At 34.8% G+C, this 22,420-nt stretch overlaps 1 protein-coding gene across 1 annotated transcript in view; it reads left to right on the top strand.

The window, feature by feature from the left end:
* NRK (Nik related kinase) overlaps positions 1-22,420 on the top strand; it is a 167,712-nt gene that overhangs the window by 140,733 nt on the left and 4,559 nt on the right. The window contains 11 exon segments of the mRNA XM_019949429.3: positions 106-470; positions 2,013-2,349; positions 5,413-5,599; positions 6,045-6,200; positions 8,361-8,504; positions 10,342-10,500; positions 14,148-14,252; positions 15,876-16,018; positions 16,309-16,458; positions 19,230-19,389; positions 22,040-22,179. Coding sequence (XP_019804988.2) covers positions 106-470; positions 2,013-2,349; positions 5,413-5,599; positions 6,045-6,200; positions 8,361-8,504; positions 10,342-10,500; positions 14,148-14,252; positions 15,876-16,018; positions 16,309-16,458; positions 19,230-19,389; positions 22,040-22,179 — 2,046 coding nt within the window.

Here is a 22,420-nt window from a genome sequence, read left to right as displayed (position 1 = left end):
TTCAATTGAAAATACATTTTAAAATATTATCAGCCTGGAAGCTTTCCAATCTAGAAGAAAATGAAAGGCTACTAGAGACTACATTAACCTTTCTTGTGCACACAGGTTCCAGATGGATTTAAAGTAGGAAAAATATCACCCCCCGTTTACTTGACAAATGAATGGGTAGGCTATAATGCACTCTCTGAAATCTTCCGGAATGATTGGTTAACTCCTGCACCTGTCATTCAGCCACCTGAAGAGGATGGTGATTATGTTGAACTCTATGATGCTGGTGCTGATACTGATGGTGATGATGATGATTCTAATGATGCTTATGAAGATACTTATGACCATGACAATGGCTGTGATGAGTTGGATAACCAGGTTGATCAGGCTAATGATGCTGGTGAAGACCAAGATGATGATGACAATGATGAGGTTGTTGATGACAAAGGCAATAGTCGTGATGATGCTCCTAGTTGGCCAAGGTTGGTTTTTCTGGATTACTTGCATTATCCATATTTTATCATTTCAAAACTATTTGCATCTTTGGTTTACTTTTAAAATTTATTACCAAGAGGATGAATGAATTGCACTTGCATGTTGGTAAATGGTTGATTTTCAACAATAGATTTTAAATTATTTTAATGCAAAACACTTAATTTTGCATTTCTTGTAATACTATATTTTATTAGCATTCAACTATTTATTAAGTTCTTTATAACTGGACCTGTCTGGGTGTTTCTGTTAAAATTAATGCTACTGAATCATTCTACCCTGTAAAACACAATGAGTGTGAGAAATGGGCTGACAAATTAAGTAGTGTGCCTATTAATAATTGTAAGTTGAAGCCCTGATGTTTGTGAACAAAATCTCTAAATTTGCTGAGAAAAATGAAGTGCAAACATGATACTCACTTGATAGTTTTAAGCTCCAACTTACTAACATAGCATTATCCTTGGGATTCTGAAGACTGCTGTAACTAAATTCAGTGCTTGTTCAATTTTATCTTCTTATAGAGTAGCTGCTCAAAGAGGTAATATTTAGTGAAGTAGTGTTTTTGGCATACCACCAGTATGCTATATATATATATATAGTTACTTGTTCCTGCTCTATAAGCAGCCAGTGTGTTCTTATTTACATGTGCTTATGGTTTGTATTTAAACTGCTCTCAAAGGTGATTCATTAATATAGTATATTTTTAGAAAAGTAATTAACAGTGGGAGAATTGTTTGCTTTATAATATTGAAATCCATATTTTATTTTAATTTTCAAATGTTACTGGGGATATACATGACAGAACAGACTACAATTCATTCAACATTTTTTCTTTTTTGCCAACTAAAAAACTACCAGGAATTCCGTTCTTAAATTCATTTGCTTTTAGAATTATCATAGGTACATATTTATGTTGTCCCTTATGCAAAAGATCATTGAGACATTTTGCTAAGCTTGGTGTTCTTAGCAAATAATTAAGTGACTATCTTAACTTAATGAGATCTATATTACTGAACTTCCTGATGATAATAGTAGAACAATCAATGGAAATCTGTTGCAAAGCAGACAATACACATGTTAGAAAATAAAGGCACATGTTTAAATTAACATAAATTACATATATTATAAGAATTATTTAAATATGTTGTGGTTGAACCAAAAATATGGGCTTGATCATTCATGTGGCTGTGAAGTTGCTAATGCATGAAGTAGTCTACGGTTTAAGAAAATAAAACATATTATTGCTACTAACCTAACACATGTTCCTAATAAAGGATGCAAGTTCTCTTCCATCTGCCATCCAAATGCAGCCAGGGAATTGACAGTGGCTATGGTGTTAATTTAATATTTAAGACTGACAAGACATAGGGACATTTTTCATATCTATATCATACCAGTAGTGTTCACATAGAACAAAAACATGCCTGGAGATAGTACATATGTGTAAGGCATACTAATTTTATTTCATTTGTTGACTTTCAAATATGTTTTTGTTGGGTGGTTTTCTATCATTAATTGGATCTTGTTATCAGACCAAGCTGTGGCAGAGGTGGAAGTTACAAGCAAGATGGTAAAGATGGAAGTGATGGAGGGGAAGGAACTTTCAGCAGCAATGGAAGCCAGAGAGCTAGTAGAAGCCATGGAGGAAGTACAGCCATTAGGGGCAGTGAAGCCATTGGAGACCATGAAGGACACAGAGCCAATACAGGCAGTGGAAGAAGAGGCAAAGAGAGTAATGGAAATGAGGGAATCAGTGGAACCAATGAAGAGAGTGAAGCCCTTGAACTCAATGGAGAAGAAAATTGCTCAGAGATACATGATCCAGTATTGGAGAGACCAGCATCCCAGGAATTTGAACATAAACCAGAGGTAATGTGCCATTTGAAAAGGAGAATGAACTCTTCTCCTTGTGAATGCATTTCTTCATGTGATATGTCATATTTCCAGCCATTACAAATATATTTTAAACTTCTATCCCAAAGCCTTAAAGACTTTTAATTATAGCTGTAGATAGATCTTTATTTCTTCTAATTTGGATGGTTCCTATTTTCTTCCAGGGACAAAAATATCTTATTTGTTTACCTTTATTACTCAGATCACATGCTTGGGATAGTGTCTCTTAACACACACATTTTTCTGGGAGGTTTTATTGTGATAAAATACACATAACATAAAATTTTATGTTTTAACCATTTTTAAGTGTACAGTTCAGTGGAATTAAGTACATTCACAATGTTTTACAACAATTACTACTATTCATTTCTGGAAATTTTTTATCATCTCAAACAAACAATTTACTCCCCATTATCCCTCCCTCCAGTCCCTAATAACCTCTATTCTACTTTCTGTGTAGGTACCTTATATAGGCAGAATCATACAATATTTGTCCTTTTGTGTCTGTATTTCACTTAGCATAATATTTTCAAGGTTCATCCATTTTGTAGCATGTATCAGAATTTCCTTCCTTTTTAAGGCTGAATAAGATTCTGTAGTATGAATATATCACATTTTGTTTATCCATTCATATGTTGATAGACACTTGGGTCGTTTTCACCTTTGGCTGCTGTGAACATTGGTATACAAATATCAGTTGTTGGAGTCTCTCTTTTTAATTCTTTGAGCTATATACCTAGGAGTGGAATTGTTATCTTCTATTTTAACTATTTGAGGAAGTGTTAACACATACAATTTAAAACAGAAGTAGTGTACTGTGTTTAGACAATTATTTTGTCATTCACAAAATGTTTACAGACTTTATAGATATGTTTTAAAATACTCAAGTAGCTTCACATATGCTAGATAAATAGGAATTATCACAGAGATTTCCTGGAACACGTGGGTTTTGAACTAATTCTTGACAAATGGGGAGTATTGGATATCTGAAAACAGAGATGAGATTCCAGGCAAAGGAAAAATCATGCCAATTTATTTTCCCAGCCTATTGTCCTATCATAACTAGCTTAGAAGATGCCATGCTCTTTCATGAATTAGTGACCATGTTCAAGCACTTCCTTTTGTCTATAAGGCTTCCCCTTACCTCTTCTCTGCTTGTGAACTAGTCATCCTTCATGATCCAACTCATATATCATCTTTGACTTCCCAAGGCAGAATTACACACCCCTTCATCTGCACTTGCAAGCATTTTGCCCATCGTTTTATTTTAGTACTTATGACTTTGTAATTTATTTATTTGTTTACTTGCTCTTCTGTCACGATAGATTGTAAACTCTTAAAAGGCAGGAACTATTTTTAATCCATCCTTGATTACTTTTCTTTACCTACTCACACAATCCCAGGGTCCAACCTAGGGCTTCGTCTATGGCAGGCATACAGTAATTACGGAAGAAATCAATGAAGGAAGGAAACAAAGAAAACAAGGAAGGAGGAAACTCCCTAGATGGTTTCCAATGGGAAAGCAACATCAGCGGGAAAGTATCTATGTCTGCCTCTCTATCTGTCTATCTATCTATCTACCTATCTATCTATCTGTCTATCTAGCTATCTTTCCATCCATCCATCCATCCTACCTACCTACTACCTACCTACCTAACTGCCTACCTACTTATCTTAATTAAAAACATTAAAAAAGGATGTCCCAGCACAGTTTTCATAGCACCCCTGGTTATCTCCAGTTATCTTAAGAAATGTTTTTGACGTTTACAGAGTAAATGGATCTTTTTATTTTAATTTTTTTTAGGATGAGATAATCTTTTATTTTTTTAATTTAACATCTTTATTGGAGTATAAATGCTTTACAATGGTGTGTTAGTTTCTGCTTTATAACAAAGTGAATCAGTTATATATATACATATGTTCCCATATCTCTTCCCTCTTGCGTCTCCCTCCCTCCCACCCTCCCTATCCCACCCCTCTAGGTGGTCACAAAGCACCGAGCTGATCTCCCATTGCTATGCGGCAACACTTTTGTGGCAGGAAAGGTCATAAAAACAAGTCTTTGACAGGGCAGCACAGCTGTCTCAATCACTGTTTAGAAACAAAGAAATGCTTATCAGCAAACAGGCTTACCAAAACCTGTTGGTATGTTTTTCCACAGGATATGGCATCCCACATAAATTCTGTCACATTTTGTGACTTTTATCGTTGAATTTCTTCTCTGTAAATTAATGGAATCTGGCTAAATTTTCACTGAAGCATGTTCACACTCTTGAATTTGTGTTAGTTGATTTTCTATCATTAGCTTTGTCAATTGACAAAATGGAATTGAATCTACCATAGCATAGCTGAATGTAAGCTTTGGAATCAAACAGACTTTGGCTTCAAACTGATCCTCTTAATTATCTCTATGACCTTGAATAAATTATATAACTTTGCTAAGCTTTAGTTTCCTTGTAAGTAAAATGGAGATGATCTTACTTTTTGGGTTGTTGCAAGGATTCACAACAATATGTAAATAAGATGCCTAGCAGGGTATCTAATGCATAGTAAAAACTCCACAAATTTTAGGTCCGTAAATTATACAGCTAAGGAGTTCATGCTCCTTGAATTTCTACTTTGGCATCAGTTGTCTCAATATAGGTTAGTTAGTTTTGGTTTTTTTTTTTCGGTACGTGGGCCTTTCACTATTGTGGCCTCTCCCGTTGCGGAGCACAGGCTCTGGACGTGCAGGCTCAGCGGCCACAGCTCACGGGCCCAGCCGCTCCGCGGCATGTGGGATCTTCCCAGACCGGGGCATGAACCCGTGTCCCCTGCATCGGCAGGCGGACTCTCAACCACTGCGCCACCAGGGAAGCCCTATTTCTTTTTTGATAACATTGTTGAGTTCTACTGGTAAATGTGGATTTTATAAGGATAAAGAATTATAAGATGTTACAAATTTTGTATTCTCTTTTTCAAATAACCGCTAGGCATATCATATTTCTCTCACTGTTAATTTCCTAATAAAGTCAAAATAAATTTTTAATCATCTTTTAGGAGTTAGGTGGTAGAAGTGAAGCCTCAAATGCCGTTGCCTCAGGCGCTGCACCTGCAGCACCTGGTGATGAGAATGACACTGTGGACATATCAGAAGTATCAACAGAATCAGGTTTTTCTGCCAGCCACTCATCTCCTTCCAAAGGTTCTGAAGGGGCTGCAAATGCTGACTTTGCCAGTACCATCTGTAAGTGTATTTAATATAATCTCCGAATGCTGCAGTCTGTTCACATATTAAATACAGTGTTTGACCACTGGTTCATTATCAGAAAAGAATCAAATCATTCTGATACTCATTTGACATAAATTCAGATGGATGTATATATATTTTTAAATCTACTCTTCACTTAGTCTTTATGGCACCTAAATTTGAACTACAATTGAGAAATTGGGTCCCTCTTCTGGATTTTACTTGCAATTTAATCACAGTAACTTGAAGTATATTCATATTCAGAAATGTATTCTGACCATCTTGATTTGTGTTAACTGATGGTTTAGGATTTATAGAAATTATAGCTCCAATAAAAAAATAAAATACAGTAAAGGAAAAGGAATATTTCTAAGCTATGTCTCATTTGTGGAAACACTCAAGCGCATATGGTGTAAGTTCTCTCAATATCTTCTCTTCACAGTATATGCTGGATTAGTGGAAGTACCTGAGAAATCATCTAAGCAACCCTCTGAAGTCAATGTTAACCCACTCTATGTCTCTCCTGAATGTAAAAAACCACTAATCCACATGTATGAAAAGGAATTCACTTCTGAGATCTGCTGTGGTTCTTTGTGGGGTGAGTTTTGTTTCTTAAAACTGAGTTGTTATATTTTAAAGAATATATTTTTATCTATATAGCAAACTTGTGAAAAATCATAGATGTAAACATGTGTTTGCTATTGAAAAACCATTTCCAAGTATATACATATATACACATACATATACACACACAGTAGTTAACTTGCTTATTTATTTATTTGCTGATTTATTTTTACTCAATGCAGTTTGCTGTTTGAATTACTTCCTACCCTTTTTATTCTGTTTTTCTTTACGGCCCAAATTAACTTGGCTAAAATATAAAATTGGACTAGGTTATGATTATTTGAAAATTCAAGTTTAGCATTTTTAATTTGGGCAGAATGCAACATATAATACCTAATGAGATATTAAAAGAAATTTCTTCAGGTTCTTGTTTTTAAAATATCTTGAGGATTTGTAGAGAAAGTTCCTTGTGTAATATCTTAACTTTGATAGACTTTTTCAACCTTTTGTTCCAGAAGAATTGTAACCACATTGGTAATGCTGAGACAATATTTTACCTCAAGCGGGTCTGAATCATAAATGAAACAGAATAAATGAATGCAAGGAAGGGAAAAATCCCAAATAAATGCCAACATCCTACCTTCAGTTTCATAGACTTTGCTTAATGTATGATTGAACAGGAGACAGAATTTTAAATTAAAAATAGAGCAGTGTAGCAAACATTATAGTTATGTGGATTAAACAATTTGGAAAAAAATAAGCCATCCTCAAAGTTCTACTAATAAAATGTATTGGATAACAAGAAAGCAAAGTTTACTTCATTATCATTCCAGTCAGGCAACTACCCAGAGATGAACTTAATGTCTAGTAACTCATTTTTATCATTTGTGGTTTTATATTTTGAAAAATAAAAGATTATAATATGTGTCAATGTGGTAGACCGAGATCCCCAAAATGGCTGCTGCCAGTGTCAGTCCTCAGGGGGGTCCCAGCTGCCTCATGCCTCTCCAGGGGGATTCTCTAAGAACAACAAGTGGTTCTGACCCAGGCATCTTTCACACTACTGCATCTGCCCTGCGTCATGCCACTTGGAGCATGTGAGATTTTGTGCATGCCCTGTAAGAATGAAATTTCCTTTTCCTATAGCCCCTCCAGCTCCCCTGAACATAAGCCCCACTTGATTTTCAAAGGCAGATGTTCTAGGAACTCATTTTCCCAGTGCCAGACCCCCAGGCTGGGGAACCCAATGTGGGTTTCAGACCCCTTGCTCCTTGAGTAGAACCTCTGTGGTTATGATATCCCTTTTGTTTATGAGTCATCGACCCTGGGGTGTGGGTCTTTACTAAACCACATCTCTGCCACTCCTTTCCATCTTGTTGTGGCTCCTTCTTTATGTCTTTAGTTGTGGAAAATCTTTTCTGCTAGTCTTCAGGTCATTCTGATACACAGTTGCTCCGTAAATAGTTGTAATTTTTGTATGCCCATGGAAAGAGGTGTGTTCAGGGTCTTTCTACTCCACCATCTTGAGACTGACCCCCATTTGAAGTATATTCTAACTTTACTTCAATCTGCTATTTTAGTCTTCTCATTCAGTCTATAAACAGTGTTTCTATTAGAATGAATAAAGCCAGCACACAAATAACAGAGTGTAGGAGTGTAAATACATGAAAGTAGAAACTAATTTTATAGGCATTTAGCAATATACGTTTTTTTAATATATGTGTGAACACAGAATCACTCAATTTAAAAACAATTTACATGCAATTATTCTAAAAGCATTAAAACCATGTTACAGTTAGCAATGAGAAATCAACTGAATTGAAGGCTTGATATATACTAGGCATATTTTATATTTAATGGTAACTTTCAAAAAGGTTGATTGATTTTTATAAAGTTTGGGACACTACTGAAAGGTGCTGAGATATACATAAAGTTCTATTTGTGTGATGGCAAACAAGACACCAGCCAGTAGAATATTGCCAGAGGGTATTATCTTCAATATTTTAATGAAAATAAATTTGTTCTGTTGGCAGAGAGTTCATTTTTACACAGAATGAAGTTAACATTAGCCTAAGATGATAAACGTCACCTTTACATAGATCAGCACACTGGAGTAGCAAAAATACTAGTATAAATTCAATTATAAAAATGTAATCTGAGCTAATATAGCATTTTTCTTTTCATATACGAACAGGAGTGAATTTGCTGTTGGGAACTCGATCAAATCTGTATCTGATGGACAGAAGCGGAAAGGCAGACATTACTAAACTTATAAAGCGAAGACCATTCCGTCAAATTCAAGTTGTAGAGCCACTCAATTTGCTGATTACCATCTCCGGTTTGTTTAAGAACTAAAATTAACTGAGTAATTATGCAGATAAATTAGGTTTCAAACTGGGCTAAAGACTCTCTCAAGTGAAAGTATTCATAGGAAAGCACTATAAATATACACTTTAATTGGGACACCAGGCTTTCCTACTTGTATTTTCTTACCTATTTACAATTTAAACTTCTGACTCTCCTTTGGTGTCTGGATATTTGATTGCAATGTACCTGTCCAAGGTCAGTGACAAGAAAAACCATGCCATTTGCATCCTTTCACGTCTTTTCTGAGTAGCCACCTACATCTTCACAACTCACAGCTTTACCCACCCATGCACACACGACCACACTAACCACCACTATATACCTTTCTTGTGTTAGAAGCAACAAAGAACAAAAAGGACAATAATTGGATAAAAATGAGACTCTGTTGTCTCTGCCACAGCTGTATAATAAGGGCCTACAGATAGGACTAGTAACAAGAATGGATCCCCTAAGATCTCTCCATTCTTCCCACATAGTAGTTGAACTTCTTAGTTTTGGTCAGTCAGATCCTGAACCTTGAAATATGAAAGACCAAGTATATGGATGTTCATAATTATTGTGATTACTAAACAGTACTTGGTATCAGGAAAGCATTAACATTAATGCTGACTTTAGGCAAAAAAATGACTGTTGAAAGATTAGGAAAAATTTTTTAAATGGTTCGACTGTAGAATAAAATTATGCTAATCACAGTAATTTTATGTGTTTATATACTTCCTGTCTGTACTTAATAACGATATTGCACATTAATTAATGATTATGTATAGTCCTAAATATGATTAACTTTGCTTTAAGTTTTGGTTAGAGAAATCCTCTACAGATATACTAAAGTGTCATGATTTTTTGGTCATTCATTTTTAATTGCTTGAGGCACACAGAAGCAACATTTAGTTTTTGAAAACATCTGGGTGGCTTACAGACTGCACATCTGGATAACAGATTTCTTTACGTTTTATCCAGCTTTCTCTAACCCAAATGTTCTCTTTTTAATTCTTAAGTTTCTCTTAAATGTGGATTATTTTTGCATCAAATAGTACTGAGGATGTCAGTATAGAAAGATATCTAATAGTTTGGATTTCAATTTTATTTTACCATTTGAGAATAGAATGGCAATAGCTATAGATGCTTGAATTCTAACACTGCTCAAAAATGTTGTATAAAAATATATTTAAGATTAATTACATAAATGAGAATCTTACTGTTGGGCCCAGGAATCTTACAGTCATAAACCCTAAAAATGGATGTAAAGTCACTATATATGAAAAGAAATGTGTAATTTTAATGGCTTGTTTTTCTGAAGGAATTGTAGAAATTTGATGGGACTTACTTCGTAAGTATACTGGAATGAAAGAGTACAAAGACCCATCTCACTGGCCCAGAATGCCTAACAAGCAATACATAAGACACCCTTCTCATATATACACACTACCAGAGATAGCTTCTGGGTCTCTGAATCCCAGAAAGGTCATGACTTAGATAAGAAGCTAAGGTACAAATGAATGGATGGTGATTCTGTTGCCTGCACAGTGGCAGTCTTAACCTGTCCCAAAGAAGTATTTTACATTTGCTTCTACATAGGTAGCTGGTAGATACTTCAGCTATCTCTTGGAAGTGAGAGACTGAGAGACTTTGCTATCACATTTCCAAACTCTAAAGGGAAGACTCTGATGCAGCATAGATTTTTTAAAGTGCATTTTTACTTTAATGAAAACATTTGGTTAAAAAGACAAAAATACCTTTACCATTTTTGTTCTTCTAATATATAAAAAAAATAGACTGAATTGAAACATTGTATCTTTTCTTATTAGGCCATAAGAACAGACTTCGGGTGTATCATTTGACCTGGCTGAGAAACAAGATTTTGAATGATGATCCAGAAAGTAAAAGAAGACAAGAGGAAATGCTCAAGACAGAGGAAGCCTGCAAAGCTATTGATAAGTTGACAGGCTGTGAACACTTCAGTGTCTGTAAGTCTCATTTCGTGTTTACTATAGCTATATAAATTTTGCTTCCCTTCATTTGGTGAAGAACATTATTGTGAAAGGCAAAGTAGAGAAAGAAAAGAATTTGCAACTTCAAATACAAAAATGAGTGAATTTCACTGAGATACCTTTCAGGTCTTTTATGTCACAATCTTGGCTGTTATTGAGAAAATATAGATTGACTGAAATAGCTATTGGAGTTAAGTTTGGTTCACTTTCTCACCTTTCTTCCCTTCCCAGTCACTCTAATTAGTTCATATGAACTGATATTTCTTCCTGCTTCTATCTAACTTCAATTATATAAATGGTGTTGATGTATCTTCAATAACCTACAAGGAGATTTATATGACATTATCTTTTCTTGGAACAGCAATAAAATAGGATCACATAATAATTCCTATTTTTCAAAATCAGAAAATCCCTCCTAATACTGACCAGGAAACTTTACCATGAGTCAAAACGAAAATTCATCAATTATCTGCTGGCTCTCATTCCCACTGTCGATATTCATGAGTATAATTGCTAAATATTTCCTATCTGATTACTGTGTTTTCATTTCCCCTGTCTCTTCACAACCATCCACTGTGAAATGGAGTAACACATCCAAGGTCTTAGAGTCCTGCTCTAATCTGTCAACAACTTGGAAGTAATGTTATCCAATTCTTTCTGTTTCTGAAGCAAATCCCCTCTACTCTCAGCCTTTGTTTTCTTCTTTCCTCTTTACTAATTGCCTGTGAGGCAGAACTAGTGGCATAGGTAAGAGATAGCTGGAATCACATAATATGAGTTGCAGCAGTATATTTCTACACTGACTGACCGTTTTTGTTCTGCATACAAAGAGCCTTTCCAAGGATAGGTTTCCATATGTGTGTACATATGTACACAAACACCAATAAAGGTAGAAATGAGCACCCAGACAACTTAGGCATCAACTAAATATACTACTTTCTTCTAGTTTTATGTATCACTAATTTCCTCCAAATCATATTACATAAATGTGGTAGCCAGAGGTGAAAGATATTCCCAGATGTTAACCCAAAAGTTTATATAGCAGAACTGCCTCTTACTAACTTATCGAGTTTTTAGTTGAATAAGAGAGAGTTTACAAAGATAATCATCTTGCAAATCTATGCTTTTGGTAAACAGATGGACTAGTTTAGTCCAGTTTTCCTGGCTGACTGCATTCCAACCCATCCCAGCTCTCATAACAACCAATAACATTTGTCCTACTGACAGGTGGAACAGTAGCACCTTTACATAGGAGGACAACAACATAGCCATACTTGCGTGGTATTTTCATGGCCTTCCAAGGTCAACAAAATAATGGACCGACATCAGTTACTGTCGTTTATTAAAATTATTGGAACTATTTGCTTAACAAAGAATTCCTTTGCTTCTTGGGGGTTTATTAATCATGCTTCTTTGACCTACTTCTGAACGGTTTAAAAAAAAAGAAAGCAAAGCTAGACTCAGAGAGACAGCGACACAGAATGAGAAAGAGAAGGAGAGAGGAGGGGAGGGGAGAGGAGAGAGAGAATTCGTATATATTAGTCTCAGATGAAGTCTGGCTAGCGAATATAGAAGCAGTGTCTCAGTCAAAGAAGCGGGGTTTTAGCACAAATATAAATCTAGAAGTAGGACAAAATATTTCATGAGAGCCAGAAGGTCTAGCCAAGAGCAAGCATATACTTTTTATATTTTTTCTCTTTTTTAATAAAAAAATGCTCTATTGAAATAATTTACATATCATAAAATACACCCCATTAAAGTGTACAATTAAAGGCTTTAGGGTATGTTTATAGAGTTGTGTAACCATCACCATGATCTAATTTTCATCATTCCAAAAAGAAACCTCATGGCCATTAGCAGTCACTCCATATTTTATTCCTCTTACCTTATTCCCCTCATAGTCCTAAGTAGCTACTGATCTACTTTCTTTGCTGTGGATTTGTCTTTTTTCCACGATTTATTTAAATGGAATTATACATTATGTGGTCTTTTGTGACAAGCTTCTGTCACTTAGCATAATGTTTTCAAGGTTCATCCATGCTTTAACCTATTCAACATGTATCAGTATTCCTTTTTATTGCTGAATAGTATTGCATTGTATATATATATATATATATATATATATATATATATATATCACCTTTTGTTTATCCAATTTTTTATACATCCATTGTTTTATACGTTTGCACTTTTTCCACTTTTTGGCTATTAGGAATAATTCTGCTATGAACATTTTCATACATGTCTTTGTACATTGGAGTGCATATTTTCTTTTCTCTTAGATAGTACTGCCAGAATATTTTTAAAAGTGACTGACAGAACTGTTTTACATTGCCATAAGTATGAAAGCTCCATTTTTCTCTTCATTCTTACCAACACCTGTAAATGTCAGTCTTTTGATCCTAGCCATCCAAGTGGGTGTAACGTGGCATCACATTATAGTTTTGATTTGCACTTCCCTGATGAATAATGTTGTTGAGCATCTTTTCAAGTGTTTGTTGATCATTTGTATATCTTCCTTGGCTTATTTATTTTTTTGTTGTTGAGTTGTAAGTATTCTTTATACATTCTGGACATTAAACCTTTATCAGATATATGATTTGCAGATATTTATTCCCATTCCATACTTTGCCTTTTCACTTTCTTGATAGTGTCCTTTGATACATAGAAGTATTAATTTTAATGAAACCCAATTTATCTGTTTCTTTCTTTTGTCGCTTATGCTTTCGGTGTCAAATAGACTCTATTGCCATGAAGGTTTATTCCTATATTTAATTCTAAGAGTTTCATAGTTTTAACTCTTACATTTAGGTCTTTGATCCATTTCAAGTTATTTTTTATATATGGATTGAAGTAGGAGGTCCAATTCATTTTTTTGTGCTTGGATATTCAGTTGTCACAGTACCATTTGATGAAGAGATTATTCTTTCCCTATTGAATAGTCCTGGCACCACTGACCATAAATGAATGGCTTTACTTGTAGACTTTCAATTCTACTCCATTGATCTATATGCGTGTCCTTAGGTCAGTACTACACTGTTTTGATTACTGTAGCTTGTAGTAAGTTTAGAAATTGGGAACCGTGAGTCCTCCAACTTTGTTTTTCATTTTCAAGATTGTTTTGGCTATTTGGAACCTCTTCCAATTCCAAGTGAATTTTAATCAGCATTTCCATCTATGCATAGGGGGGCATTGGGACTTTAATAGAGATTGCAATGAATCTGTAGATCACTTTGGATAGTACTGACCTCTTAAGGTCAGTACTGCTGACTGCTGATGATTTTTAATCACATCTCTCATTTAACAATGTTAAGTCTACCTGTCCATGAACAGAGGAAGTATTTCCATTTATTTAGGTCTTCTTTAATTTCTTTCAGCAATTTTCTGTAGTTTTCAGTGTACAATTTAGAGTGTTCTTAAAGGCTAATGCATACACTCCATAAAACTATACAGTATTTTTGTCACCTTCTTTTGGGAATCAAATTGTAACCAAATAACTATTCTAAAATAAATGATCTATGGTCTTACATTGTTATTATGACATTTTCAACAACAAACACAAATACTTGAGTGTTCTTGTTAACTCTGTGGCATCGTTACTTCTTTGTATTTTATCACTGTAGTGCAACATGAAGAAACAACATATATTGCAATTGCTTTGAAATCATCAATTCACCTGTATGCATGGGCACCAAAGTCCTTTGATGAAAGCACTGCCATTAAAGTGAGTGGTCTCCTTTTCCTTTGGTTTTTCTTTTGAGAAATTGTAAACAGAACAGTATTTGGAATAGAGTAGCGGAAATATATACCATTCTTCTACAATTAATGTAATTTAAATATACCATGTCAATAATTATCATTTAACCCTTTTTTAGATAATTCACAGGCACCACACCAAGGGAGAGTGTGAGGGAAATCCCTGACCCCTCCCCTTAAAGGACCTCCCCACCAGCTCCTCACTCCCAATTCCTGTAGTCAACATGAAGACCTTCTCTTCTAAAGCCACAAACACAAGCTTTGGGTGCCACCCCAATGACTTGAAGCTGAGAAAGTCCCTGTTCTCTCTTAGTGGGGGGTGGAGAGCAGAGGGAAGGTAAGGAAAGGTGTGACAATGGTAAAGGGGGAAACCTCTACCATTGTAGAGGAATGGTAGAGGAATGAACCTGGAAGAGGAATGAAGGAAGAGAAAGGCTTTGCTCTAATTACCAGGGCTACAGTAGATGGGGGTGGGGAGGAAAGGATGGCTCTATATTCCTTCCAAGCTGGATCTCTAAACACATTCTTCTCTAGAACTATTACAAGGAATGGTGGTTAGGCTTATTTGGATTATGAGTACTGTTTCCACCCTTATTATGGTTTAATTGAACTTCTATGGATCAGCCTCTTAAGGTAACCATTTAGTGTCCCAAACACTAAATTTTTAATCACATCTCATAAACTAGGGACTATTTTTATCTTCATTATCTTTTTATAATGCTCCAGAATTCAACATAAATAAGATTATTTTGTATTTATTCTATAGTAATAAGGACTGATTAATGAGCTGGCAATATTACATAGAGTCCAGTAGCTCCTAACCTGGGATATACATAAGAATCATCTGGAGCATTTGTTAAAAGTTTAGATCTCAGACCCAACTCCAGGCCAAATTAGTAGGTCTGAAGTGGAGCCTGGGAATCTATATTTTTAGCAAACAACCCAGGAGATTTTGAACTGGTTGGTCCCTGGACAAGTTTTTACAAAGCACTGATAGGGATACATCATGATAGACCCCAACAACATATTCGTGAAATACTATTGTATCTTAGGTCAGGATCTGATTACGTGGTATATTTTGTAGGCCAAAACATCACATGTATACAATAAAGATGGGTTAATATCTATGACTACTCCTCAATGTCTATTTGTACAATAAATATGTTCTTTTATAAATAGCACAGACTACTATATAGATAGTCTGGGTCTGTCCTGACACAAATCACATCCCTGATCTGATCTCCCTAAATTGGGCCTTGGGTCAGCTGTCAGTATTTGGATATGGGTTTGTTCTTGGGTGTCTGCTGATTGGTCAGAGCTGCCTGGTATGGAGCTGGAAAGCAAAGAAGGTAAGTACTAACAGTCTGTGTAGCCTGATACACAATTCCTGGTCCAAGTCCTCACTCCAGTTCTTGAATCCCACCTCATGACTACAGTGTGGTGAAACCTGTGATGCCCAGTCCTCTACTGTGACCTGAACTTGGCAATGAATCCTGTTTGGCTTTTTGTTTCCTTGGACTAGGAGCCATAAGAGCCTAGAGTACATCCAGTCTATGGTAGGTTAACATGTCTGGCCTTTCTCATTCCCTACCAAGTGTGCATTGATCAATCAGCAGACTCCGAAGGAGACTACATGTCCTATGAAGCCTATATACGAATACTGGCAAAAATACAGGCAGCTGATCCAGCAAACCGGTTTAAGAGACCAGATGAGCTCCTTCATTTGCTGAAGCTCAAGGCAAGGAATTTAAAGACAGCAAACAGAGTACAGGGCCATACAAGGCTCTTATGATTTTTGGAGATTTGGCCTTCGAAGGAAAACTCAATATTTAGAACCTGAATATAATCATTCTTATTGTAATAACAGACCTAAGAAAAGTTATAATACATAGGTCTCTAAATATATTACGTAACTTTAAAAATAATTCTGGGTTTTATAAACCTGTTAAACAAAAGGGCAGGGGAATTTTCTCCTTAGACAGAGTGTCATTTTTGGCCTTTTGGCCATATTTGGTTTTATATCTACAGGTGTTTCCAACACTTGGTCATAAGCCAGTGACAGTTGACCTGGCTATTGGTTCTGAAAAAAGACTAAAGATTTTCTTCAGTTCAGCAGATGGATATCACATCATTGATGCAGAATCTGAGGTTATGTCTGATGTGACCCTGCCAAATAATGTAAGATCCCTAGAAATTACTGTATAACACAATTTTCCAACTGTCAAAACTCTTAAAGTTTTAAAAATATGAGTATCAATATCTATATTAGAACTGAGATGTAAAAGGTAAGTATAAAGTGCCAGAAAGTAGTAATGGATAAACAAAAATCACTGATGGTTTCTTAGTCCAGACAGCTAAGTCTGTTCCGCAGATAGATTTTGTCTGCAACAGTGATTTTTGTTTGTTTTTAAGTGAATATCATTTACATTTAAAATCTGGATTTCTATTGAAAAACCAATGATCTGACAATATCAGGCCAACATTACTATCTGGCCATAATCAACTGGAACCAATTTGTGCCTGTCCACTTTTAGATGGAACATATGCTATACATTCTCTATCCATCCACCATTATGTATTTATAATAACTGGCCCTTGTAGCCATATGAGTTTGCAACCCTTGCTTTAGTCTTCTGCACCTCATAATGCATTAATAGATTTTTTTAAATTACACCAGTATTGCAACATTATTATGTGTATGTCCTTTCTTTATCCAGATTGTAGTACTTTAACTGTGATATATAGCAAATTATCATAAAGTATTCTCTTACAGTATAAGTTATACTTAGAATTTCTGATCAAAGATTCAGCATTTTAAAAGCTAATGCACATCAACTCTTAACTCAAATAATTATAAATATGAAAATATGGCACAGCATCTAAAATATGGATAGTTGTAAAAATACTATACACATCATTTGTCTAAAGAGATTGAACATAACACAATACCCCTCACACACACGTACCATACATGATATAATTCTCCTATATCTCAAATTTGATGGTAGAAATGATATTTGTCCTATTGAAAATTATATTAAAAAGGAAGGACTGAACCAACAAATCTCTGCTTCACCCTTTTTGAATTCCCCATTTTGACAATCACTAAAGTTTTAGCAGTTTAGCATTATACAAAATTCCAGGAGAAAACTTTTATGTACTGCTAAGCCACTGTAGTAATGTGATATTTTGCACAGCTTTCAGAATTATCTATATATCTCTGACAGATTACATGGAGCAATTGTCAGATCATTAGTGGAGAATTTTTTTAAAGTTTTGGTCATATTTAACAATCTAATTAGCTGATCATTCTGTTGTCACCTATGACTATATAGAAATCACTGTTCATAAGGCAGAAAATACTGAACCAAGCCCAGCCAAAGCCATTTAAATGAGTGTAGGTTAATTTTACTATAAATATTATAGTACTTTTCACTTGGAGTGTCTTCCATCACTTCCTGCATCTTATTTTTTATGTCATGTCAGATAGCCTTTATTTTGAAGGTAGTGCATTATTGAACACCACAGTGTTGGTCCAAGTTTATACTTATTTGGAAAGTCATTTAGGAAGATTGAATTCTGTGTTCCACTTGACTACTAAGCAAGAAGAATTATTTTCTTTTGAAACGATCAGTTAATTATTATGGAAACAAGAATAAGAGAAGGTGAGGTTTTTAAAAAGTCATTTTCTGGCCTAATTAGGATACCTTAAGTGTATTAAAAAATAGAATTTTTAGCTAAATGCCCTAGTGTCTTGACCCATTAAAAGAGAAAGGACTCTAATATAAAGGAGGAGAGAGTGTCTTCTGAAACAGAATGTACTAAAAATAATACTTTTCCAAAAGTGCTAGATTACAAAAGCTGTAAAGCTACAGAATATCTGGTTACTTCAGGAATCATCTGAGAAGCAAGAAGATTACCTCTGAGGCTTTCTGGATTTACAACAGCCCAGATCTATTCTAAACAAATTTTTTGAGACAATCTTTTTTCTTGAATTTCTTTTTCTCTCTTCCTTCATCTCTTTTCTGATTCAACTGCTCATGAGAGTGCCCAGGGAACGCATTAAAATTGCTTTTCGCCTCTGGATCCCCATTTTAGTTTTAAGAATTGTTGTTGCTGAGACTGAGACATGGCCTCAAGCACTTGGCCTGAGTACGCTGGGTTTGGCAAGTATAGTTTCTGACATTTTTTCCTTTAACTTGCTAAATTCGAAAAATGATAGAGGAATTAATTGTTCGATTTTTAGGGAAATATGATTAATGTGACAATATCTGTAGTTTAGGCAAGTTTTGTCACATTGTTTTATGCATCATGAAATTTAGAAATTCTTAGATATTTCTTAGTATTTCATCTTCTGTCACCTAATACATCTCTGAATTGAAGATATTTTAAGATTATATAAATTAGATAAGAAATTCCATATTTTTGTGAAGGGAGGATATATTTCAAGCAGTGAAGGATATTATAAAGCTGCCCCTTGTAAATATTTAAACTCAAGCTATTTTAAAGTTAATTTTCTATTTCTGATTTGAATAAATTGGTTGATAAGCAGTGATTTTGTATTTGTTACTTGGTTCACACATTCCTTACTAAAGTATTAATTAGTGTGCTGAAATGAATCTGAAATCAAACAAGTAATGTTTCTTCTATCATTATACATAATAGTTTGTGAAATTTCAATGAATTTCTCTGTGTTGGAAGTATATCTCTGCTTTTTACAAAGTTTTCTCCTAAATATAAAGGAGAATATTAAACAGTGACAGATTTATGACATAGGGAAGGCTCTTTTCAAGTGTTGGATAGCATGTTGTTTAGTACTGAAATAGAAATTTCTCTCCTCCCTGCATTTTGAACCCCTTTTTGGTCTTTATTGCTCAACCAAACTGCTTCAATGAAAGTAGTAGTGATAAAATGTTGGACATGTAAATCCTTATGAAACATAATTCCAGCCCCTGGAAATCATTATACCACAGAATATCATCATTTTACCTGATTCCTTGGGAATTGGCATGATGCTCACTTTCAATGCCGAAGCCCTTTCCATGGAAGCAAATGAACAACTCTTCAAGAAGATCCTTGAAGTGTGGAAAGACATACCATCTTCAGTAGGTATGTATAAAATTTTTCTCCTTTCAGATGATCCCAGAAAAGCTTCTATTTCCTGAAGTATCACTTTTTCTCAAGGCATATAGTGTTAATTTGGGATATGGCATACTTACTCCCTTGTAAGGTAATGTGTATGTTTGTCTTATGCTTAATTACTTCACAAGGCTATCACAAAGAGACTGATTATGGCTGTCTTAGTTGTTCATTTTTAATAATCATGTAATTAAAATAGGAAAGTAATTTTTTTCCACAATAATCTGTAATTTTATTTTAAATACCTTTGCTTGCAGCTTTTACACAGGTGTTGAAAGTGTTTCATTCCATCACATTGATTTTTGGGGTTTACCTTTATCTTAGGAGACTGCCAAATAGTCATAAGAGAAGAGCAAAATACTTCCATTTTATACAGTCAATAGTGTTCTGTTCAGCATGTAATATTTCTGTGAAGAATCAAATACAAACTGAATATGTGACATATAGGTTGTCACTAAGATTTCGTCAAACTTCATTTACAAAATTTTCATCTTCATTAGACCAGGACATCTTTTTTTCTTCCTGACCATCGCAGGACTGCTGATCTGGGCAATCTGAATAACTTGAAACTCGTATTTCTCTGAGTCTTGATGACTACAGAGGTGATTCTAGATAGGGAACAGAATAATGCATATGAACAGTAAAAATATTAGAGAGAGAGTAGAATGATTTGCTTGAAGATAAATGTGCCTGGAAGTAAGATAAGGTTAATGAAGCAAATAAAGGAGAAGGGAGAAGGAGAGGGAGAGGGAGAAGGACAAGGAGAGGGTGAGGGAGGGAGGGAGGGGGGGAGAGAGGGAGAGAGAGAGAGAGAGAGAGAAGGAAGGGAGGGAGGGAGGGAAGGAGGACAAGAGAGACAGAGAGAAAATAGTTTATCAATAAAGAAGCCAGAAGCTTCTGAAATCTCTATAAAATGGCTAAATGTGATCCACATGTGGCTTTAAAGACCAGTTTGAAAGAACTTCTTTTTAATGGACATTTTTTCCATTATGGGATGATGGCACTTTGCACTGCATCTGCAGAATCCTTTCCTTTTGCATACATAGTGTTAAGGATTATCCTGAAAACCTCCAATTTCTTCAAAAGGTAAGAACTCACAGAGGGTTTAAAACCATTTTGTGACAAGACGTAAACGCTTACAATATAATTGACAGATCTGGGAAAAAAAAACCCTGAAATAATGAATCTTGTTCTAACCTTTACAGTGGTTGTGATCAATATATTAATCAGAAATTGGAATAAGGAAATTCAGTTCAAATGGGAAACAGAACCCCTATATTTATGCCATATTTATGCCACATGTAGACAATGATAGGACTCAAAGAGGTCTTAAAAAGTCATCTGGTACAGTTCTTGTCCTTAGGCAGGACAACTTCTGACCTAAAACAAAGAGCTATTTTAAGTCACTAAAATTGAAAAGCATCCCTCTATGTGTAAACTAAATTATAGCACTATAAAAACATGATATTTTGGTCTGTGTAAGAAGGGTATTTTGAGCGTATATAAAGATTGCATTATAACACTAATATTAAGAAAATCAATTACTCTCTTTTTCTGTCTAAAAACAACTGCTTTGTTATTTAAAACTAACCTAGATCCAGATTTTCCCAATCTACATTCCTTTAGATATAATGAATGTTTTTACGAATAAGATCTTTGCTTTGGCTTTTCAAACAAATATATAGAGACTTAGCAATCACAGCAAGTATCATTAAGCATTCTGAACTAAATCACTGGATTCCATCCCATACACAAGCTAGCTCAGTAGCTAGGTTAAGTGGCTGATTAATGTGTTTTAGAATTAAGATAGAAATTATGTAATGCCATGTGAACTGTGTATTTGGGCTCAGCAAGTACACTGTGCATTATGTTTAGAAAATTTTGCTGTATGCAGTTGTTGGAAAAAATACTGCTCCCCATGTCAGAAAATACCTTACAGTGTCAGCTGACTATATAGCTATTTACATAATTAGGTTTTCTGCTTTAAAGCAATTGTCATAGTCTTTATTGTCACTGAGTAATATAAAACAGGGTCCAATAGTTTATATCTTAATAAAAATTTCCTGAGCAAGAGAAACGCTTAGCAGTATCAAATTAGCTTTAGTTCTATGTATAACATGGTAATTAATTGAATTACATTAGAGTTGCTAAAGTCATTATTTGAGCGAGTCATTTTTTAGCAGTTTTAATTTTGAAAAGTTAGTCAGGTTTCCATATATGTCACTTAAGCACAAGTAGAAACCCTTACAGGATGTTGTACCTCAACTAGATTATAAAATAAAGAATCACTGTAGCTAGATTTGACTTTCTACAAACAGGGTTAGATTAACCCTTAGCTTTTTCTGTGGTATTGGAGAATATGAATACAAACATTAACTGAGATCTAGTTATTCACAATGTTAAATAGTTGGTCACAATGGTGATAGTACATAGCAGGTTTGAACAACACTGTTGAGCAGCATAATGGCCAAACAACAGTCTTATAAGCAGGAAAAGAGGAATGTATTTACCTGAACTGTAATAATGTCCCTCTTAATAATCAAATGTTGACTGCGTTTATAATTTTCTATCACTGACAGAAAGATATTATGTTTTTCTGATTTTTAAATTTTTATTGTAGCTTATGAGTGTTCACAGCGAGCCACAGGATGGGGCCAAAAAGCCATTGAAGTCCGCTCTTTGCAGTCAAGGGTTCTGGAAAGTGAACTGAAGCGCAGGTCAATTAAGAAGCTGAGATTTCTGTGTACCCGAGGTGACAAGGTATAGTTTACATCCCCCAGTTAAAGCAAAAATAAAGCAAGTGATGAAATTAACTAAGGAAATTTATATCCTTTTCTTTCTGGCTATAAATATATTTCCCAAATTGGCATACTCTTAATAATATAATAAATTAATAAAAATAATTTTGCAATTTGCATTAGAAGCATTGATTTGGTAAATCATGAAATTTGATTTCAAAAGAAATCATTTTCAAAAATGTAAAACTTCTAATTGTGTCCAA

The sequence above is a fragment of the Tursiops truncatus genome, chromosome X (assembly GCF_011762595.2).
Source record: "Tursiops truncatus isolate mTurTru1 chromosome X, mTurTru1.mat.Y, whole genome shotgun sequence".
Taxonomy (NCBI): Eukaryota; Metazoa; Chordata; class Mammalia; order Artiodactyla; family Delphinidae; genus Tursiops; species Tursiops truncatus.
The sequence above is the reverse complement of the archived record's forward strand: the minus strand, read 5'-3'. Positions and strand labels throughout refer to the sequence as shown.